Raw genomic sequence first — 20,622 nt, 5'->3', positions numbered from 1 at the left:
TTTCTTGGACGAAGACGGTGGGGAATTTCCACAATACGGAAATGATAAGTTTTCATTGACCGATTTTTCGGTATCAAACAGTAGGTAATCTCGCCACATTGGAGCCATTTCGGGTGAAACCAGACATTGGTTGGTGGTTTGGACTTCTTAGACGGCGAGCAGCCATTGGCCATGTTTGGTGGTTTGGTCAAGATTGTGGGGACCACATATCCAGTGGTTAGCTAGCATCCCTGAGAAATTGGTCTATACCCTTTCCAATGTCAGACAATTGTTGAAAATCTCATCATCTTTTTGGGAAACGGGCTTCTCACTCTTCAATTTGACACGGCAATCTAATAGGGCAATCATGAGCACCCGACCTAAAGGGGTTTCGAGTATTGCACAGGTTTGTACATTTGAGATTTCTTGTTCAAATATTGTACTGTAGACTAGGTATATAATTCAATTTTATTTAAGCTTTATGTGTACTGTTTAAACAAGAAAAAACACAAACATTACTTGATATCCAATGATCAATTTGAACTTGTAGTGTAAATGCTTTTAAAAACTGTTTATTTGGCCGTCCTGAATTTTGAATTCTAAGAAATGGAAGTGGGACTGTTTTCGTTCTCAATTTTTAAGCGTTCTGTCAAAATACTGCGCACATACATTTGCTTAGTGAACAATTTTGATTGCTTCCACTTTGGCTGAGGGCAGGAAGCCAACAAATTTGACTGAACTATCATCTGTAGCAAGACTGAATTAACATTTATTTCCTTGACCCATGGGTCTTTTGTCAGGTTTCCTGTTCATGTCGACACTTTGTAGCTATCCTAACTTGTCAGTATTTACAAAAGTTTCCACTAATTTTAGCATTTTAGCCCCGGACGATGGAAAAGTCTTTGGCACATCAATCAGCGGTTTTGATTTTGAAAGTATTTATGAATGCATTTGTATGCGAGCCCCTCTATTCTTGACAGTAGTTTAAGATCATGACAAATTTGGTCCAACTTTTGAGTCTTGTCTTAAATGACTTCCACCTTTCGTGCACAATTTGCATTTTGGTCATTCAAAAATGGGTTGCGGCGCAAGAAAATTGGGATCTGGCCAATTCTTAAGCCAAGAAAAAAAATGTCCATTTCATGAAGTGCATTTTATATCATTAAAAATTCTTGCCATAACTAGTAACTAACGATAAAAATGACTGCTTCTCAAAAGACGCTCATATCAAACATTTCAAACACTTCCGATTTTTTTGTGTTTGTGAGTTCCTCTCACGTGGGTCTTCATGAAGTCCTAAGCAATGTGAGAATTTATTTGTGCTTCAAATTACCAATTGACCATATCCTAATCATGAATACCACATTCCTTCCGACATCTGCGTGTATATTCCATTTTTGGAGTCCGAAGTCCGAATCGTGTCCGTTAAGTCATCCGAAATTGAACTGTGGAATTGCGTACGAGCTTCCACGAAAACCAGATCCATCTTGGGAGGAGTAACCGCGAAATTCGAGGGTGACGCCGGTTGACGCCGGTTGACGCACCGCCGCTCGATCCCTGTGAAGCGTCAGTGACGCTGACAAAACTAGGCGGCAACACTTGAACTCTTGCATCCTCCCTGGGATCGACTCTCTCCCGTTCCAAGGATCTGAGAGTGTGTTTTGAGGGCATTGGTGTTGCTGTTGTTGTTCTTGATGATGGAGGCAATGCTGGCTGATGCCGGAGCCGGTCGCAATGGTTGCTTCTGGCTTGGATTTTGTTTTTATTCTGGTCCAATGAAGTCCATTGGCAATGCACTCACGCACACACACCCAAGAGTGTAGGGTACAATTTTTGAATTGTATAAATATCCTATGGCAACACTCGATTGGCATCAGTTTGGTTCAAGTCCTTGTGATCTCAACAACAATCCTCCTCCAGATCCTCCACTCACTTTTATTTAAAGATATATCATCTTGACATCATGAAGGTAGGCATTGGCATCTCTCTATGAACCTTTGAGTTCCTAGGAAGATTACGTATTCCCAGTGAATCATTAATGTTTGGGTGGCCTTTGTAACTAGATTTTGAAAGACACCTTTGGGGAAAGGGTTCAAGGTTCTAGACCTCAAAAGATTGTGCCACTTGGCCCAAGTCAAAATGGTATTTAGGTTACTTTTCTGCATTTGGGTCGCTACGATCATCACAAATTAGCTCTTGAAACATTTGGTTGAATATTTCTTGACTTCTTGAATATGATTTATCGTTACCTAGAATAGAACTGCAAATACAAAATTAGCTTTGCAAAGCAGAAAGCCAAATGTTATTTTTCCTCTTTGTTTGAAATTCTTACTAGACGAACAAACTTTTGAAGCAATCATACAAAAATCGTCTCCTTTAATTTTCCGAGATGTTTAATAGTTACTAGAGGAGCGTTCTTTTAAAATCATTCCAAGGTTCATCTCGCATCTTTTCTCTCTAATATGCTTTGTTGCTTCTGTTATTAGATGAACGCATTTTTGAAACGATTCTACTGTTTAACAATTGTCAATTGCTTCCAATGAAAGACCAAAGACATCCTTGTTTTAAACCTATACCAGACAAGAATTGACAATCGAATTTTGGGCACCCGACGAAAATGCAAAAACAAGCATAAACAATAATGGCGTGAACACTAATTTCGAAATGTAAAATATTTTTGTTCCGTCAAGCATCCTATTTTGCAATTTACTTCAAATGAGATTGATCCTAAATCTTAATCTGATCGCCAAAAAGTCTTGAACTGGAAAGGATTGAAAACCTGACAAGATTTGATGTTTGCGCAATGTTGTCAGAGGGGCCGATTGGTCTTTTTTGCCATACTTCACGTAATGAGAGAGGTGCCTAAAAATGCAGTGCACATTTTCAATGATGGGAGTAAGATTGATTGATGTTTTTCTTCTTAAATATCATTCTACTGTTTCTTTCAAGTGACATAAGAATTGCCTTTCATTGGTGGCATACTTTTCAGATTAAGTACCACATGGAAAATAATGCAAGCTTTGTTTCATGCTGTCTGTGGCTGGTCTGACGAAAGTTTGATTATGTTTGAATGAAACAATTCAGATCAGGAAACGTGCTTTTCAACCTGTCACAAGTATTGTACGATTTTGATGTCTACGAACGCTTCTATGGTGAGCTAGCCCTCAAGACAAGATCGGACGTTTTGTTTCTCGAAGTCAGTCTCGTCTAAGGGTTGCCATTGTTTCAATCTCTTGACCAAAGGTTGAAGCCATGCCGGAAATTACTTGACAAGGCCTGGATTTATGGAATAAGCAGAGCCAATTAAGCATTTTAATCAATTGAATAATGACAAGGTCTGAATTTGTTTCAAAGGAAAGGAAATGCTAATTTGAAAGTCACGATTCGGAGATAAAGCTCTTTATTATCATTTGATCTCGGGACACAAAAGTCCGCCATTCCATTCTAACGTAACATCTACCCGTCCACAAACCCATTATTGAGCCATCGGCTTTACGCAGTCTCTTGTCAAACGAATTGCAATCTTTTTTTTTGTAGTTCTCATATCAAAGACTAAATTGCTTGGAATCGATAGCCATGGACGGCATTAAATTCGATTTGAGACGTCAAGGTACTTAAAACCAGAAGAAAAGCGGTCAGAATGAATTTTGCAACGAGAGGCTCCACAGTTTTGTCGGGTGGGAGCTAATTGTCGGTAAATAAGGATTTCTTCGTGGCTTTGCCAAAGCCACGATTCCTTGTGGTAATTGCGTGTAAGACATGATTTTGTACACACATCATTTCCGGATTTCATGACGTCCGAAATTTACAAAATTACCCCAATAATTTTTCACCAACCATATCCATAGGATTTGATAAGGTAGCCTCAAGTTCAATAACTTGATCACGCAACGAAGAGAATAATTTTTGTACCAAGGTAATGGCGAAGTTTTCTAGGTCAGCCAGTTCCAAGGGCGAGAGAGTGAAATGATGATGTGCGAACGTAAATTGATGGTTAGAGTTATTGATTGTTTCAGGCATTCATCGCTACCTCCCTCTTGTTGTGCGCCTCATCGGCTGTCACCGGGCAATTCTACGCCAATGAGCCGTCGTTTTTCCGCCCCTCTTATCGAGGCGCCCGACAAAACGAGCAATACCCGGCCTCGCCTGCACAACCGACCCCTGACCCAGTCCAACCCGCTCCCAGGGCCTATCCCCAACCCCAGCCCCAATATGATGAGCCCGCTTCTTACGCCTTTGAATGGCAGGTCCAGGACGACTACACCAAGAATGACTACGGTCACAAGGAAAACCGAGAGAACACCATCACCAATGGGGAGTACTTCGTTCTCTTACCCGATGGCCGTACCCAGAAGGTGACTTACACCGTCGATGGCTACAACGGCTACCAGGCTGAGGTCAGCTATGAGGGAGAGGCCCAATACCCCGCTGATGCTCCTCAGAGACCCGCTTACCCTCGACCTGAATATCGCACAGCCGCCTCTGAGCCTAAGCCCACTTACCAAAAATCCGCCCCTACCCGAAGCTATCCTCAACCGACCGCCGCTCCTTCTCCTGCCTACCCCCAGAGAAGCCCAGCTCCTGCCCCTGCCTCTGCCCCCGCTCCGGCCCCTGCTTATTCTCAGCGAACCTCAGCTCCTTCTTCTGCCCCAGCTCCCGCCCCCAGCTCGTACCAACCCCGTTACCCCCAATCTCAACCCCAACCCTCCATCCGTCGATATAGCTACAAACCTGCCCCCGTCGAAAAGGAGGAGACTGTGGAGCAAGATCAAAGCCCCGCTGAAAGCCAAGATGCTGAAGCTCAAAACGAATACCAGACCGAAGAGCCTCAAGTTGCCGTGGAACAACCCACTGAGAAGCCGCAAACCTATGAGACCTACTACAAATACTTCTAAGGATTGAGAGGTCCCTTGGGTCCACCGCCTTGTTGCCATATTTACACACAAACTAACAACCTTTTTCATATTCTTTTTGAGAGCTCTAAATCGAGCCAGTTGTTACGTAACACTAAATAGCATTACGCTATTTATATTTGTCCTCTTTACCTTACACATTAACCCGGTTCCATGCAGAGCATGAAATATACTCCCCAACATAATGCAATTAATGTATAGTATCGGTTTTATTTATCCTTGGCTAGAATTGGTATGTACATCAGATTGGTGAAGGGATTTTTCGTAGAAATAATAGACGATAGTAGTCACGGTAAGTTTGAATTTGTTCACGGACAGACAGGGATAATTGGGTAAGTGTCCGTTTGCATCGGACTCTAAGGGGTCAGGGAAACTAAAAATTGCACTATATCCCTGGTCATTTGAAGGTCTATGGACAAATGAATCTTTCGACAATCACAGTTGATTGCAATTGATTCATGTCCACACACACACACATTATATCTCTTTAAAATTGGTTCCATCCGGAAATGAAACATTCCCGAGGGCCTTGAGGGGTGAACGAGAAGTCAACGAATCATTGAGCAATTTCAAGATGACAACTACCTGGAGTCATCATGCAATTGAATAGTTCACAATACATACAGAATAACAGAGAGGTCTTGGTATCAAAAGATGTTGAACGAAGAACAAAGATCGGGAATGTCAGCCACCCTTTAACAGGCAAAGTAGTGGCTCGATCGATCCCCGATCTCATAGTCATCATAGGCACTTGTGGTGATTTCTTTGAGGTTCATTCCTGTATTTGTTTATCTGTCACTCTTGGCGTATGTCTGTTTCTCTAATGCTCATTTGTTTTCCTTCCGAAGGCACTTCATTGGATTGCTTCAATGGTGACTAGTATCTTAATTGAAACAGAATGCATTTGAAAATCTTGGTCTCTTTAAAGCTATCTTTGATTTCGAGTTGAAGGGCTGTGAATGGAGTTCAAAGAGGGCGAAAACATTCCAAATGAAATCGGGTTTCGAGGATAGGGTTAATTTGCAAGAAAAGCGGTTCATTGTCGCCGTCTTGTCTTGAATGGGACTAGGTAGAATTTGGCTAAACAGTTTCCCGGGCTTTGGTGGGGGGGGAACCTTTGTTGTTGTAATAATGATGATGATGTTGAAAGTACAACTACCAACGTAAGGATAGCATTAGAATATAAATAGATATAACTGTACATAAAGTGATGTCATGTTATAGAAGTAGCGGTAGCAGTATGTACCGTGCATGATGTACGTAGATGATAATGATGATGATGATGATGATACTATTATTATTTTCATTATTATCATTATTGAGATATCGTCCGTTCTCTCTCGATAGATCTTGACTTGCAATAATACAACTATGATTCGAGAGCCCTACACCGCGAATGAATGATGTTGAAGAGAATGGTGCTTGAATGTTTGCGGGTGTGTCTTGAAGGTGAATGCGATTATTTTGGGTGTCCAGGCGCTAGTTATCATGAGTAAGATCTTGTTTATCATTTAATAATACAGTTCTCAAGAAGGCGGGTGGGGATGGGGATTGTTGTAAGGTTAGAAATGAAGGTATCGCTTAAAGATCTATTCGTTTACAAAAGGTCTCGGGATCAATAATCCATTTCATTGGATTCGACCGTCAGGCGCTCCAGCACCCGCAGTTGCCGCTTGCTGATTCACAGCCGTGGTGGGACCGGCTGAGGCGGCATAGGCTGGAATGCCCGCACCTGCTTGGCCCAGTGCAGCGTGTTGAAGGTGTCCCATTTGACTTGGGAACTGGTAGGCGTAATTGGCCGGGAAATAGGCCGAAGATGCACCTGAAAGAAAAGCCATGAATGAGCTAATCGGATTTGGGCGGGTAAGTAACAGCTGAAGCAAGGATGGTTAGTGGCAAGATCTTGACAGTCAATGTCATCATAGAACATGAAACTCCACTAGAACTCCACATCCGAGTTGAGCATAGAAGAAGTTTAATCCAATGGATATTGTGAGGCCATCAAAGTACCTCCCCAACATCCCGTGATCACAAAACAAAGGACATGAAACCATTCATATGAGAGGGATTATGTTTGATTCAGTTGAGGAAGGACCTCGCTGAGCGCAACTTTGGTACGGAAACTCACGCAACCTTTTTAAACTTTTCTAACCGATCACAAGAAGAAAAAACAGACAACGGGGGGCTTTTTAAAGGATCGATCTCTTAATGACGTTAAGAGAACGACAGGTTGCAGTTCGTTCAAATCCAGCCTTGCAAGGAACACCATCAAACGTAAAAAATGGAAAATTCCAAACCGTTCACAAAAAAAAGACGACTCAAATTGCTGAAGGAAATGTTTTCAGTTTTAAAGGTTAAAGGAGCAGCATTCACGAGTTCATCCCAAAAGTCTCACAGCAATTGTTACTGCTCAGAGTGATGCTCATTTCCAACGTCTTGGACGCAAATCAGTCTGGTCAGCAGCCAAGAAGAAACTCTATCTCTCAATGTTTGGCTCTCTGGCACTAAGGGCCCACAAAATCCGTCAAATGTCAAATTCGTGCTCTCAGAATGAACAAGTTACGAGGTATGAATTGCTACAGAGCAATCCGAAACAAAACCCACTGGAAGGAGGTTACCTCTTTCGTTACAACACCCATTGGCTGGCTCATTGGGCTTCTCTGCCTTCCTGCTTCTGCTAAGGGAGCACTCTGACAAAGGCTCGTTCATAGGGTACCTCTATCCTGAACCATTTTGGTCTCAGCCAGGGCCAGTGGAAACTATCAGAGAAACATAACAGGTCAGTGGTCTGATTGGCTTTTCGCTTCACTTGGGACATCTCTTCCGATTCGAAACGGGCTTTTTGACCGTCTTCTTTCTTTTTAGTGTATGCAGTGGTTTTGAGTTGAGATGAATGGAAAAAGAATCCATTTGAATTGATTGGAGAGCTTGGCTTCACGAAAACTGATATGATATTCGATCCTTGTGACTTGTGTCTCATTCTCCCACCAGTCTTAATGCATTGGAACAAATGTATCTCGATCTCTGCTTTTTCCACTCACCCCCAATGCATTTAATTCATATTTCCCTTGAAGTTTAATGTTTCAGCCCTGATTGATACTCGTCACAAATCACTGTTTTACACCGTCGTAAAATAACCGGGAGTAGAAGGCAAATGGGGATTCAAACAACATTCGACAATGTTCTTGGATAAAAATTCACAATTCAAAAAGTTATCCTCCAAAGACTTGGCCATCCGGGAGCTTGGCAAGCATTTGACCATTTTTCAGGTGTTGCATCCATCATTTTTAAAAATTCTCAACGGCCGAGATCATTGCGTGATCTCGAATACCAAAACTCCAGCTTTTCGGAAGCTTTGCAAAATCTGAATCTTCAATGCAGAATACTGGAATCCCCATTTACGTCTACAGGCAGAAATAGTTGTGCTGATTATTTGGCAACATCAATGTCTGCACAGGATTCAATCGTAACAAAAAAGGGTCAAACCTGCATGTTGGACGGGATCAAGCCCATTGAAGTTGGAGGCCATCGTGGTCGGGACATGTTGGGCTCCATATTGGGCAGCAAGGAGGGCTGCATATTGGTTATAGGCGTCCAGTAGCGGGTTACCAGATCCTTGCGGAGCTCCTGAGAGTGCTGCCAAATGATTGCTGTTGGATCCTGGGTTACCTTGAGCTGCCGCCAAAGAGAACAGACCCGCTCCCCCAGCTCCCTGCATGTGGCTAGAGGGGTAAGCTGATGCCGCATACAGCGAGGTCAAATAAGGATTGCTCACGGGCGTAGACACTGTGGTGGGCACTCTGAAAGGATAGGCGAGTTAATTTGGACGATCAAGAAGGCCACAGACACAAGCAAGTTCAACGAAAATCCTACAAAAATATCCCCCAAAAACGCATGTCAGGTCAAGTTTCAATCGGTTACATCGGCTGGACCCAGGGACAAACAATCTTTGACACTTTGCTTGCGAAAAATGACAAATTTCATTTTGACTCAAGAGTTAGCGGTTCTCCCTGAAGAGTATGTCGGCCAGGATTTTCGGAGGGAAGCAAAAGGTAAGAAGAACGACTTGGAACAATGCCAAATGTCCATCAGACCGACGATTTTCGCCCTGTAACTAATTTCCAAGGGGGACATAACTATCAAAAACAGACCCAAAGGTGAAAACACAAGTCAAAGACGTTTCGCCAAATACACGAGAAAGAGAACAAAGTCACAAAATCTGAAGGGCGACAAAATTCCGGTTACCCCAAATCTCACTATCAATTTCGGTCAATATCAATATCTGCAGTCCACGCCATAATCAATAATTTGTTCATTCAAGAAGAGGAGGGTGCAGCTGATCACAAAACTAGGTAGTTAGTACTTTTGAATGTAAAGCAAGGAGTGGTAGTCATCCCAACGCAACATTTTGTACATCGTAAGACAGCTTTGGAAATCATTGGTTAAAGAACATCACAGAACATGGTCCGTCAGGGCAAGAGGCATTGGATGGACGTTATTAAACTTTAGAGGAGAGGATTGCTGGTGGGGTGCATTGGTGAAAGTGGGCTGCTTTGTTATTGTGGTGTTAATCTGGCAATCACACAATAACTAAGTCTCATGGGAGGTGGTCGAAGCATTAAACATGAAATCTCACACAAGGATGGAGAGAGATAGAGCGTAAGAAGTTGGATTAGGAGGAGCTTGGCTTGGGGATAGTAGTAGCTTTCGGAAAAGATCACAATCAGTTAGTCAAGAAGTCATTATTTCCAATCGGGAAGACAAATGGTCACCCTGAATGCAAAAGCAATGATCTGATTAGACGGAAATCAGAGTAGTACCAATTAGCTGTTTCCGGGTTAATGGTTTGTGTTTGAGGGTATTAGGAGCATACCATGTTGAGAGTTCTAGATGGAAAAGAAACTGGTTTTGGTCATTTCTTGACGACAGGATAGTTATTTGTTTTGTTTTGTCCTGTGCTCTAATCTCACCCTGGTGGTCACAATGTGGACATCATATCGATATTCTAGTTCAATGGTTTAAATGTTATTTTATTATGGCTTTGTTATTTGTTGAAAAACAATCATTGAAAAAATGACCACCAGTGTAGATAGCTAATATGTAGCAATGGCCTTTAATTTGCCAATCGACGTCTAACTTAATGGTTGATCGCTGCTTGTGTTTTGGTTTCTTTCGAACAGTTTTGCTCATGAACGTACCTCCCAGAAATGAGCTGTAGAGACATACTGCTCCTGGCCTTGCCACCCCCAGCAGGACCGCCCCCGGCCAGACTGCTCCCAGCGCCCACAACATTGGCACCAGGCCCAGCTGTAACCGAATTGTGGTTCACACTGGCAGCTGCAGCGGCCGCTGCCTGTAATGCTGCAGCTGTGACTGGTGACGATGCAGCTGCCTGAGCAGCTATGGCAGCCGTGGCGGCTGAAGGGAGAGACACACTCACACCAAGATGCTGGGCAGCTTGGGCTGCTTGTGCAGCTGCAGCCAGGGATGAAAAATCAGTGGTGCTGAAAAAGAATTGATGTTGATAGCGGAAGACGACAGAAGTGGTATGCAAATGCCCAGAGGGCAACAGTAGCTCAAAATGAGAAAAACACAACCAACAAAACAGGTGGACACAATAAAGCAAAAAGAAGACCCATCACCATTTTTTGCTCAATTCACCATGCACATTTGGCTCCAATATCTTAATAGCACCGGACTCAGACCAGTAACATCAAAGAGCGTTTAGATTGGATCATTATACTGTACAGCTGGTTTTTGTATCTTAAGAAAAAAAGAAATAACACTAAGCTTAAAGGAGACTTCAATCATCACAAACCCAAATGAAAATGGGAAGATCTTTCAAAAATGGATTAGTCACAACACTCAATGCATCACGCGGTGCAAGAGAGCAATAAAACCTAGTCACAAAAGCACAACAATTTTCACAATCGGTTCTCATTACCCCCTCCCCCCTTATTGTCGTTTTTACTAAGAAAATGAACAAAAAAGACAAAAGCACTCGATGGCAACACGCTACAAGCACAAAAATGACGAACTAAAACCCTGACTATGAAATAATTCAGCCCCAAAACTCACCCATATTGGCTTGGCATTAAGGCGGTCGGAAACCTCTGAAGGGTGGCCAAGGGCAGACCTGAAAAAAATCGAACCAGGAGGTTAAACACAAAGCCTAATTGTCTGGAAACAAAAATTCATATGATAGCTATCAAAACTATGAATAATCCCTTAAGAGCATTTCCAGCTTTGTGAATTGGCTCTCACTTTGAAATGTTTGGCCAACCATCTCGAAACAAAGATTGTTGCCTTCAACGGTTTACTAGTGGAGTGCACAATGTCCAATTGTTACTCAAGTGTATGTCCATGTATGTCTACCCAAGTGTTTCCTCTACGAAAGGGACCACATATTTCTGATTAATAATTAATGAGAAGCGGGGCTTAAGAGATCTCCACATTGAATATTGGTTCTTTCCCCAGTGGTTCCAGGGGCCAAAGAGCCACCAGCTGTGGCCTTTGCCCTCTTTCCCTCCTTTGGCCCCCAATCAGAGCCATTGTCAGTCAGGTCAGAAAGAAAGATCTGCTTGTGGTTCTGGATTTCCCAAGGAGTGATCCCTATTCCCTTCTTGCCCTGAGCTATCGATTTTAGAACTCGGGCGGCAAAGGTGCCAATAACGACCACCTGACCAAGGCAGCGACACACTGAAATACTGGCTCTAAAAGTCATTAAGGGCAGGGTTTAAGGAAACCAACAAGCCATTACACAACCGCACACACTCCACGATTCTCCTTCCGGCAAGTCTACAATTACTACAACCTAATGTAACGAGGGGTTGGTTGTGGTGGGTTCATTGATTATTCTGTTCCAGGAACGAACAGGTGTCAGGCAGGGGTTCATCTAGGCGGAACGGATTGTAAGGCGGTCATTATTAAAGGGCAGACTGTCCAACAACAAGCAGAAAGGGTAGATTTGAGGTGAATCCATCTTTTAGTATGGCTTGTAAGTTTGAATTGTCACGTACTGTTTAATGAATGCATGAATGTGGCGGATATCTCTGTCATTTGAGTTTCTCGTCAAGTCATGACACTCGAACTCGGCAAAGGATCGCGCAAAAGTTTGGTTGGCCATCCCTTTGATCAAGGAGAGAGGCATACTGACGGAGTATTTCAACAAAACTCGAAATACCTCGAGTCTTATTAAGGAGCCTTGGCGTGGTGCATGCATTTGATCAGAGCAAAGATCTACACTTGTGCATGCAGTGCATTCCTCACTGGAGCGAACATATCACTCCCGACCAAAACGATTCCCTGATTGCTCCCATGTTTATGGTAATCTTTGAAGGTTGAACCTAGGCTGTCCTTGGTCAATTGTTGTGGTTACGAAGACGCAACCTCAAATCAACCTCCGTCGGATCTCGAATCTGAGAACTTATATTGTATATCAAATACCCTTATGATTATTCCTCTATCTAAAGTGCCGTTAGTGAATAATTCAGTTTGAGATCATTTTCGCAACGTATTTAGACTATCGATAAGGTGTATGGTTTACTCGTGTAATCGAGGTTGGCCAAGTCCATTTGAGTACACGAGTTTCTAGCGAGAACAAGTGAGTCATTTAATATTCATGTTGCGATCACCAAGGCCCCGTGGTGCCTAAGGTACCCAGACTTTGCATTCGCTCGTGGCTTCTTCTTCCTCCCTCTTCTCCTCTCCCGCCTCCTCTTTCATGAATTGGACCAAAAATACAAATGAGAGGTTGGAAAAGGGGGGCAAAACAAAGAGCGAGCTACTGACCACAAAAGATAAAGCAAACAGCGTTTGCCACCAAGCTCATTCGCTTGACTTTTAGTTTCATTTTTGAACATCCATTGACTTTAATGCACGACGTAAGACACCCAGTAGAGAAAGAAAATTCCCGTTCCCTCGATTAAGAACCCGAGCCGATATAAAAATGTGCAAATTAATGCCATTTGTATGCCAATGAGCTCCAGGAATTAGCTCTACTCGACAGGTACAGAGGTATGGAAAAAAGAGAGTTATTGTAATAGCCCTAAACCCCGCTCTTGCTTTGGACCGTGGGACACTATTTTTGGGGAGAGAGGGAGGAGTAGTCATTAGTTACAGCAACATGCTTGACCAACTGCCAGTTCAATTTGCCTGTTGTACAATATCGCTCTCACGGAGAGAAAGCCGTCCAAAATCCATAATTGTGCTACTTCTCAAACCTGAAGCTTTAGTCATTACTGATTTTCAAGCAGCGTCCGGGTGGGAAGGGAAATTTTCATACGACCTGCTAGCCCCTCATTACCGAGTTAGATTGAATTGATCTAGCTAGGTCTTTGGGGAATTGTCTACCTCTACCCCGCCTGGTGCTCGTTTTTGGCAACAACATGAAGTTATTGTTTACTTGACCAATTCTAGGGAAGCTTGCTTCTGTTGCGACTGTCGTACTTGCATGAGGTAACAGAAGAGCGTGACGGGTCATTTCATTTCTCCCCGTAATCATACCCTCACTGGACCCCTAACTGTGTATGCATTGCTACATTCTTTCAGGCTTGGATTGTCCCCTTTTCCTATAAAAGCTCATTAAATATTGAACTGGCTGTTTTTGCTCTACGCTATGGCAGAGGGAAGATTGGAGAGGCAAAGACGACCACCAAGTCTACATACGCATATACAAATTTTTGTCCATTTGTGCTCGGTAGAACAAGTTGGCTCAGTAGTTAAAGTCATTGAAAGACACGTTTCAAATGACCATTTGGGGAAAGGTAGCCTTTGTTTGAGAAGGAAGTACACCTGACAAGATCTGTACAGGCTATGAAGAAACGAGTTTTCTACGGGGAAAGCAGGTTACTTCACAAAAACGTGTTTCAGGTTCAGGTTGTTGCAATTCATGTTTAGATACTCATGATTCCAAGTGTTTGGTCCCTATGTAAGTTACAGGGAGTTACTTGTGATTTGAACTTTGAACTTTTTTGGGAGACACATTTTGCACCAACTTGAGAAAGCTGCCTAACTGTCCTGGGAACGATCATAAAGTTTCAAGACTTGTGATTGGCCCAATCAGAACTTGGCAAGAAAACGTCCTCATTTAACGATTGAACACGACTTTTTGTAAGGGATCAATTTTGATTGACCCTAATGGTGGTGTGTCACAAATGACCCCACCTGTCAGAGACATTTTACAAATTAGTCAGCCGACATTCATAGTGATTTGCTAGCTGATAAGATGAGAGGCATAAACTGTTCAAAGATTAGAAAACTCTTTAGTATGTCAAGGGTTGGACAGGGCAATCAATTCAAATATCTGACAGATATTCATGTGTTTGATTAGTAGATTTCCCCAAGGGCGGATTTGGACCAAACGGCGTTGATTTGTGCAAAAGCTTAAGGCTTAGTTCCTCAGACTCTAGCCAGAGTTTCTCTTTCTCCCCAAAGACCTTTATTGCGAGGGGGAGTTTACTTTCAGTCTTCAACCCTAAACAATTGGATATGTATGGTCAGAGCTGAGACACAATTCTATTATTTTCTCTTACACCCTTTGAGTAACTTAGGACACATGGTGCTAGGTTCATTCTGTTATACGTTACCCTAGCTCATTCGAACATGTGGTGTCATTTTCATTCCATTTTCAGCTGTACTGCAGGTAAAAAGCACACTTTGAGACAAGACGAAGGTGTTTTTTTTTTTAATTCAGCTGGCGCTGATGCCACTACTTGTCCCTAGGGGGCGCTGCGTCTAAACAAAGGCGAAGGTCTTACCAGACAATGAATTTCCTCTGGGTTTGGCACCAAGGATTGCAAGATTGACATTGGCTTTACGGCCATCAATGATTGGGTTCGGCTCTTTACAAGCACGTTCGGCTGCCTCTTTGTTCGCCATTATCACCTGAAAAACGAAGCAAATACTCTAGTTGAAAGAGATTTTTAATCCAAAAAGGCAAATACGACAGGTTGATCTTTACATTAAACGTGAAGGTTAGAACGACATGAATGATTCTCTAACTCAAGGACAAAGGCCGTTCATCGACATCCCCGCGGTAGCTAGGATGAAAGTCGGATACTTGGTAAATCGATCTTAAAATAGGAGGCGGGGGAGTAAAAAACAACTTGATTCATGAGACGTGTGCGCTCAACTATGTTAAATGAACGCATCGAATCTGAGTTCTCAAAGTGAAAGGAAAGAAATGAGAGCGTATTATGTGTGCCTTTGAAAGGGCAACTGTCCATTTGCAATCAAGGGTAACTGGAGAATTTTGAAGACCGTCTTTGAAAACACTGAAGTCTCTTTTATGCGCTCTCTTTGAAAAGAGAGAAATCACATCCTCTGGCTACATTTCCAACAAAAGCCACATTCGTTCTGTCGAATTAAGAATTGTTATCTCGTCGTTGCGTAACAAGTTCGATAAAGTAGATACAATTGAAGTATAAATAAAATGTTACAATTTACCCTAAACTTGCGGAAAGATCAAAATCATGATATCCCAAGCCGTGCAATGTTGTTCCCACTTTGACAAAGCGATCATCCAGCTTCTTGTATTGCTATCTATTATGCACCTGCTTAGATAAACTTGGTCGAAAATATTCTGAAAGGATCACCCGATATCTACGGCTGAACCAACGTCTAATATCGATCCTCAAGGAGAGACAAAACAAAGATGGACAGGTGCAACTTGAGGCGTCGCTCTCGAGGAATGATGAAGCTTAATAAAGACCCCTCTCCTCTTACTTATTCAGTCTCAGCAGCCATAAAGCACTTTAAAGAGACCTTTTATGTTTGAAATCCGGTCTCGTTTGAAATGGATCCGAAAAGGCAAAACAAAAACAGAGCTTCCAACCAAATCAGATGACGTCTTCGTCGGATCGGAAAGCTACCTCAATTGCAGTTTCTCATGAGGTGGCAATTTGATGTCGTAACCTTGGGCCGAAAGAGAGAAAGTGAGTAATACCATCAGGTCATGACACGAACATCGAGCTGTTTTTTTCCACACTCCCAACTACTAGGTACGTATGGCAAATGGAAATGGCATATTTCTTTCTTCATTTGAGCATAAAAAAGGTGGCTCACTGAATTCAAGGCATTGAGAGCTTTGGTTCCACTAGACCACCTCCCAGTTGACAGCAATTAATGGAGCACCCCGTTAAAGCTTGTGTGGGAAGAAGGGCGACAACCACGACGAAGAAAAGTGGAAATTCTCTTTTGTTCCTTCACTTGAGCCCCTTTTCAAGGGAGCACTTGTCATTGGCAAGGACCCACCACGTGGGTGGCGAAATCCTCGTCAACCTAATAGATTTCAACGGGAAGAGATGAAGTGTCCAAGCTGTTCTGGTCACGAAGATTTGGCCCGCTTGAAGTCGGTTTTTGTTGTGAAAAGTGGAAATGGGGGGGTACAAATGAAAGACTAGTGAGAACGGAATTTATTTGCTGAAGCCCATGACTGGTTTGTTCCAAGTTGGCTCCTCTCAAGGCTTCTATCACTTTCAGCACTTGTTTGTACGAGGCTGAGTAAAAAGAGGTAGCATTACGGCCCTTCTTCTTGGCGCTTCTCTGGGTGGTGCCGATTTCGAAATGAGTTTTGGTCAATCGTCCAAGTTTGAAGGTGCTCAGTAAGACGCTCTCTACCCTTCAATTTGGGCCGTGGAAATGGTGAGAGAGATTTGTGACGGAGAGGAAAAATAGAATGCTAATACAGTAGTATCTATCCAGTCAGTGGGGTTCCCAATCAGAAATTCCGTTCCGGTCCAAAACTTCGCTCCGGGATCGGTGCAATCAGGAAACTTGTTATTGGGCGATATCACCGTGGCAACTCCAAATGACTTAGGGGGGCTTCTTCCATCTGCCATCATTGCCTAGCTGTGACTTGATTGCTTCGGAAAACGAGACTCGAGGTTCACCTATTTCCATGCATACCGCATCTCCAGTCATGTGTATTGGAGGGTTGTGACGGTCTTTGGCCACTTTGGAACGCATCTCTAGCTCGGGTTCCAATATGAAGGACGTACGTACGTACGTTGTACTGTACAGTGAGCAGCATACCCTACATGCACACTTCAGTGGTAGTGTACAAATAGGAAACAAGGAGTCGATGGCCGTGTTGTTTAGCTGTCTGTGAGGGCTCTTCATTCAACCGGGTGAGGTTGCTTTGCTCCTGATTATGTAGGTCTTGATTCAGCACTCCTTTCCGCTAGTTGTGCTCAGTCATCTTGCTCTTGGGTTTTGGATCACCCAGTGGAACGATAAAGAAGGTATGCACAATATATGGATTAATGAAGAGCACAGTCATTGTCGTTTTCCTGCCTCCCATCTTCGTCTCTGTAAGCCATGTCACACACAATGTGTTGTCTGCTTGAGCGAAGCCAGCACAGCCTAAAGCACTGGAACCGCCAGAGTAGCGCACTTAGGCTCCTAATGGATAATCCCAGGCCTGGTGAGCTGAAGGAACCAGGCTGCAAACCAGAGCCAATACAACTGGCACAAGAGGTAAGTCCAATTGCTATTGGAACACCTATGTTCGTGGTCCTAGCATGAGCGAACTAAATGACACATCTCTGCACATGCGGTCCTCTAACCACAACTTCTGCTTCCAAAGAGGAGAAGAATGGCCTTCCTCTTCTTCGCATTCCTGGTCTTGGTCTTGGTCTTTCTCCTCATTTCCAAATCTTCGCTCTCATTCGTTCCACGTGCCAAGACGTTCCTTGTATCAGAGTAATCAAGGAATGTTCAAGAAAACGAAAGGAAAAGACGATCACCAACTTGATTGCCAAGGAAGCCGTGAATTGTCCATTGTCGGTGATGAACAGATATGGATCCTCTCCTCCACACTCGCTTTCCTTCTCCAGTGATTCCGAGGCATCGCCAAAGCCACACATCCAAGCTCCTTGAGTCGAACTCAAACCGCAAGCTCAGAATATTGGTGGAGGCTCCTTGAGACTGTTCCCACTCGAGTCCTCCCACAAGGCGAACCTGATTTCAAAAGCCCACTCTGCCTGAATGCCACAATGGGCCGAGTGCCCACCAGGGATCATTAATTACCGACTCCATTGAGACTCCTCATTTCCAATAAGCATGTGTATCTCAAGCAGGAGATTTCCCTCACATTCTGTTTTGTGTCCGTCTCTTGAGACTGTTCCCACTCGAGTCCTCCCACAAGGCGAACCTGATTACAAAAGCCCACTCTGCCTGAATGCCACAATGGGCCGAGTGCCCACCAGGGATCATTAATTACCGACTCCATTGAGACTCCTGATTTCCAATAAGCATGTGTATCTCAAGCAGGAGATTTCCCTCACATTCTGTTTTGTGTCCGTCTCTCACTCGATGGGTTCTTATCTGATGCGGGAAAACTAAACACACTTGAACCCGTCACCTGGTACAGGATCTATCAAGTAAGAATGTGTCTCAAGAGCATATTGAGGGGGATGATAAGCAATATTAGTTTCCTAAGGTCTTTTTAAAACCTTAAGAAGAAGAAAAAAGTGCCTGCTATTGGTAAAAGGACAAAGCAGCATCAATTTGGGTCAAAATGTTGATTTTTTTGATTATAATTGACAAAATTGAAATTTTAGGATTTTCATGTCTACTGATGAGGTTAATTGGAATCCATTGCTGGCTCATTACAACAAATCATCGTTGACAGTCTAAGCGAGCGTATAGATTCCAGGCCTTGAAGTTTTCCTAGATCTCTTCCCTCTCTGAAACATGAGATTAACGCCCAACTTTAAGAGACTAATTCCATGATGCCCGGAGTTTGGTGCGCAGTTCAGAGTCGGAAAGTCTCTCCGAGTTATGTGTTATGAATAACTGATTTTGAAGGCGTTGAGCACTTCTTTCTTCTAAAAAGGGGTATTTACCACAGGAAAATTGCTTGTCATGAACAGGGCCTCGAGAACCTGTACTTAGAACCTCCATGAAAACTGCAGTTGACAATTAATTCCATTTGCTGTCAATGTCCCATGCCATATGGAGCAACGGCAGTTTGGGAACCAATCTCACCAAACAACTTTCGTTATTGGCAGGGCCGCCAAATAGGCGGATTACCCTAGACTGGGAATCACCTCGAATTTGATCTCGAAAGCAGGGAATCGATCTGGCCAAACCAGGTTACACAATGAAAATCTTACAGAAAGAGGGAAACTTGGTAAAACGTGGGAAAGGGGGAGAGAGAGAGAGAGGGACATCTGATGAAATAATGCCTCATCAATATTTGAGTACCTTTCCTTTTTTGATCCCGAAGCATTTTCTCTCTCTCAAGTCCGTGGCTTCTCATTCCAAAGCAATCTTTCGTTGTTCTTCAAACTCCTGAGGGTAATTCTTTTGTTCCAAGTTCGAGTTTGGTAGTTCCGTGTGGCTGGGACTGAAGGCGGGAAATTCAAATTCTTCGGTGGATTAGATTAAACGGCGAAGCAAGACATGCCAAGTCTGGCCAACCAGAGAGAGCACTGCACCATGCACATGAGTGTACGGTAATGTTTTAGCTTGGTCTGTTTCCGATCCCGTTTTCTTTGTGCTAAGACATGGAAGTTCCCCATTAAATGCGTAACCAGCTCGAAAGTGACATGAATGTAGAAGGAGAACGGTCCAAGAGGAATCTGGTTAGCTCCAAAGGCCGAGCCAAACAACCAGGCCAAACCGCAGCTCAGCAAGATGCGAGAGGAGAGGTTATTTGCATAATGCTTCATGCATCCCCTATCCTGATATCTCTTTTCTGTGTACAGAAGTCTCTCAAAATGATGTATCTTCCTTTTTATTGCTTTTCCTTCATTTGTATCAGATGTCATAAGGAGGAGAAGGACCCCCTTGTTCCAATCCACCGCTCACAACCTCCTTCATACTAGAACTGACTCCAAGACGGCATGAAATATCAAATCATGAAATATGAAAAACTATGTCCCAATAGCCCAGGGAATAATTTTTCATTAAGGGTAATCGTCTCTGGATCCCCTTCTTTTTTCCTTTCAATGGGACAGCCTCCTTCCCCCCCCTCCTCCTCCTCTTGCTCCCTTCAGAACACATAGAGGCACGTTTTCCACCTTCACTACTATGAGGTGGAACGACGGTGGGACAAAGGCGTGTGCCAATTTATGACTTACAAGACCGACCAACCAACCACTGAACCGTGGAACTCGTGTGCTTGGCTCCTGGGCTCAAGGTTAAATAAACATGGAAAGGCTGGGTATTCAAAGAAATTCTGCCTTAAAAGTCAAAGCTTCATTAGCCCCTTTTCTCTTCGTGAAGTATTCCAAAGAAAAGGTCATGAGCAGGTGTATGATAAACTGAAATATCAAGGGATTAGGGCCAGTCTTTTGGTTATTGGTTATCTCAAAACAAGACGTGCGTAGAAGAGCCTCGCTCTCGCTATGCTAGAAGTAACCCTTGTGATATCTCAATTTCGAGGCCTTCAAATGCCAAAGTTTGAAGTGTCTGGAGAAGCAAAGACTTTCTGGCCGTCTGTTCTGCAAGGATTCTTCTCCTACACCAAGAATAATAAAAGATCGAGGGCGAAAAGTGCAAAGGAAGACAGCCAATATCCTTTGAGATGAAACGACTATCCATAACCATAACGAATGTTCACATTATCCCAAGGAAGAACCTTCCAATTTCCCAAGAGGAGCAAGTGATTTTCCCGCAAGGTTTTAGCAAACCAAGTCAAAGCCAAAATTCGTTGTTGAAGCTCTTATGTTGACTCAACGGAATCATTCGAAATGAGTTCAACTTTGAATTTGCTCACACAGTC

The 20,622-nt window shown here is 43.3% G+C and overlaps 2 protein-coding genes across 4 annotated transcripts in view; one reads left to right on the top strand and one right to left on the bottom strand.

The window, feature by feature from the left end:
- Positions 1–1,710: 1,710 nt before the first annotated feature.
- LOC131882998 (cuticle protein-like) lies at positions 1,711–5,084 on the top strand. The gene is made up of 2 exons (XM_059230320.1): positions 1,711–1,948; positions 3,996–5,084. The coding sequence occupies exons 1-2, from the start codon at positions 1,943–1,945 to the stop codon at positions 4,872–4,874; spliced, it is 885 nt and encodes a 294-aa protein (XP_059086303.1). The 5' UTR covers positions 1,711–1,942; the 3' UTR covers positions 4,875–5,084.
- Positions 5,085–5,088: 4 nt separating this feature from the next.
- Positions 5,089–20,622, bottom strand: part of LOC131882993 (RNA-binding protein 24-like) — a 20,240-nt gene continuing 4,706 nt past the window's right edge. Inside the window, exons 2-7 of one of the 3 annotated variants that reach the window (XR_009373562.1) lie at positions 14,651–14,777; positions 10,971–11,028; positions 10,091–10,396; positions 8,379–8,692; positions 7,511–7,651; positions 6,575–6,714 (exon numbers count right to left, since the gene is read on the bottom strand). Coding sequence is in view for 2 of the 3 variants with exons in the window: in XM_059230313.1 (XP_059086296.1) it covers positions 6,521–6,714; positions 8,379–8,692; positions 10,091–10,396; positions 10,971–11,028; positions 14,651–14,777 (999 nt within the window). In the remaining variant the exon portion in view is untranslated. Of the gene's footprint in view, positions 6,715–7,510; positions 7,652–8,378; positions 8,693–10,090; positions 10,397–10,970; positions 11,029–14,650; positions 14,778–20,622 lie in introns of all 3 variants that reach the window. The other 2 variants (XM_059230313.1, XM_059230314.1) reach the window with 2 other exon arrangements.

The sequence above is a fragment of the Tigriopus californicus genome, chromosome 7, assembly GCF_007210705.1.
Source record: "Tigriopus californicus strain San Diego chromosome 7, Tcal_SD_v2.1, whole genome shotgun sequence".
In the NCBI taxonomy this organism is placed as follows: Eukaryota; Metazoa; Arthropoda; class Copepoda; order Harpacticoida; family Harpacticidae; genus Tigriopus; species Tigriopus californicus.
This window is presented reverse-complemented; position numbering and strand designations above follow the sequence as displayed.